Source organism: Sphaeroforma arctica (genome assembly GCF_001186125.1).
Source record: "Sphaeroforma arctica JP610 unplaced genomic scaffold supercont1.298, whole genome shotgun sequence".
NCBI lineage: Eukaryota > Ichthyosporea > Ichthyophonida > Sphaeroforma > Sphaeroforma arctica.
The window spans coordinates 66,765-68,648 of NW_014040260.1; the positions used below are offsets into that span (position 1 = coordinate 66,765).

The 1,884-nt window shown below is 40.3% G+C and overlaps 1 protein-coding gene across 1 annotated transcript in view; it reads left to right on the forward strand.

Moving 5' to 3' along the window:
- SARC_04955 (hypothetical protein) overlaps positions 1-1,884 on the forward strand; it is a gene marked incomplete at its 5' end in the record, with an annotated part of 16,225 nt that overhangs the window by 5,626 nt on the left and 8,715 nt on the right. Inside the window, 2 exons of the mRNA XM_014301194.1 lie at positions 299-466; positions 1,640-1,774. Coding sequence (XP_014156669.1) covers positions 299-466; positions 1,640-1,774 — 303 coding nt within the window. The remainder of the gene's footprint in view (positions 1-298; positions 467-1,639; positions 1,775-1,884) is intronic.

Genomic DNA, 1,884 nt, shown 5'->3' on the forward strand with positions numbered 1-1,884 from the left:
TATACATATGTACATATGTATGTATGTATGAATACATATGTGGGTCTGAGCATGTGGATCTTCGTGTACACGCGCTGTATTCACTGCTCGTAGGTACACTGTCACAGTATCATTATTCCTCGTCGCATACGTATCCTTCCTACTGTGATGTGCACTCACTCGTATTCTCATATTGTAAAATGTGCATTGTTTTATTCTCAGATTATCTCGGTTGCATACCTGCCTTCCCATATCGTATCATTATCATGTACATACCGTCTTCTTATAGTGTCTTATATACAATATGCACCACCCGCAGATGTATAATGACGTCCTGAACGACGAGTTGGTGATCTTCCCAGTGGGCAACGATAGTGAGAACTTTGTCCCCAGCGTCAAGAACACATACGAACAGGCACTCAGCAAATGCGAAGACGAACGGTACGAGATGGATATGCTGATTGAGATTAACATGTCTACTCTAAGGGTAAGTGTGCGTGTAAGTGTGCGTGTGAGTGTGGGGAGTGTATCATGTCTGATGCATGCATGTTAAAACGTAGACTGGGTTATATAAATGATTGCGGGTCTTTGCGCACTCGGATGATTTATTACACCCTGCTATATATACATATACAGTCTAGACTGATATTGTACACTATGCTAGAGCGTGCGTTGAGTTGCACAGCCTTTGTGTCATCGGCCTCTTCAACATACACACACACACACAACTGTTTATGTTGTGGATTAGTATGTACAAGTCTCTCAACGTACGCGCTCGCACTGTGTATCCATCGCAGCAACAAGGAAAGATATCAGCGTTGCACACCAAACAGCGCAGTAGTTATAACTCAGATGGCTGTGTATATGGGAGTTGTATATGTGGCACCACCTTTGGTGTCACCTGGTAGTCTGTCCGTGGCCAATTACTGCATGCTAATGTAGTGTTTGGTATAGTATACCTGTTATGCTAATATAGTGTTTGGTATAGTGTACCTGTTCTGTTAATGTAGTGTTTGGTATATTATACCTGTTATGCTAATGTAGTGTTTGGTATAGTATACCTGTTATGCTATGTAGTGTTTGGTATAGTATACATGTTATGCTAATATAGTTTTTGGTATAGTATACCTGTTATGCTAATATAGTGTTCGGTATATTATACCTGTTATGCTAATGTGGTGTTTGGTATAGTATACCTGTTATGCTAATGTAGTGTTTGGTATAGTATACCTGTTATGCTAATGTAGTGTTTGGTATAGTATACCTGTTATGCTAGTGTAGTGTTTAGTATTTTATACCTGTTGCATGTATATGAACTGTAAGCTGTGCTATGTCCCATATACTGTCTGTTTGTATATTCGTGCTATATGGCATCATCTACACATGAGATTTCGTAGTATGCTCTCTGTGCATGTATTCATACGGTATGCTAGGCATTCTTTTGTGCATCAGTTGTCCATGCACCAGTATTGTGCGTACGCGGTATTTAACGTATTGTCTGTTCATATACACGCACTATATGCTATACTGAACGGTATGAGAAACTTATATAATCTGTATACGTGTACGTAGTGTGCATTAATTATCTGTTGTGTATACGTTATACGTTTAGTGTGCTAAACAGTATTATATACTTCACTCACACTCAAACTCTGTTCAGGTGCTCGAACGGGTGCAAGACAAGATCAAGAAGATGACACCTGACGAGGCAATGCGTTTCCGTTTGGATGGACGATTGGGCGGTGCCTCCACAACTGTCCACTTCACAGCTCTCAAGCGCCTGTACGATACAAGGGTATGTACAAGTGTGTATTTATGATATTACGGGCCTATATGATACAAGAGTATGCACACATGTATGTCTGGATATTCCAGGCCTATGCGATACAAACACACACACATATA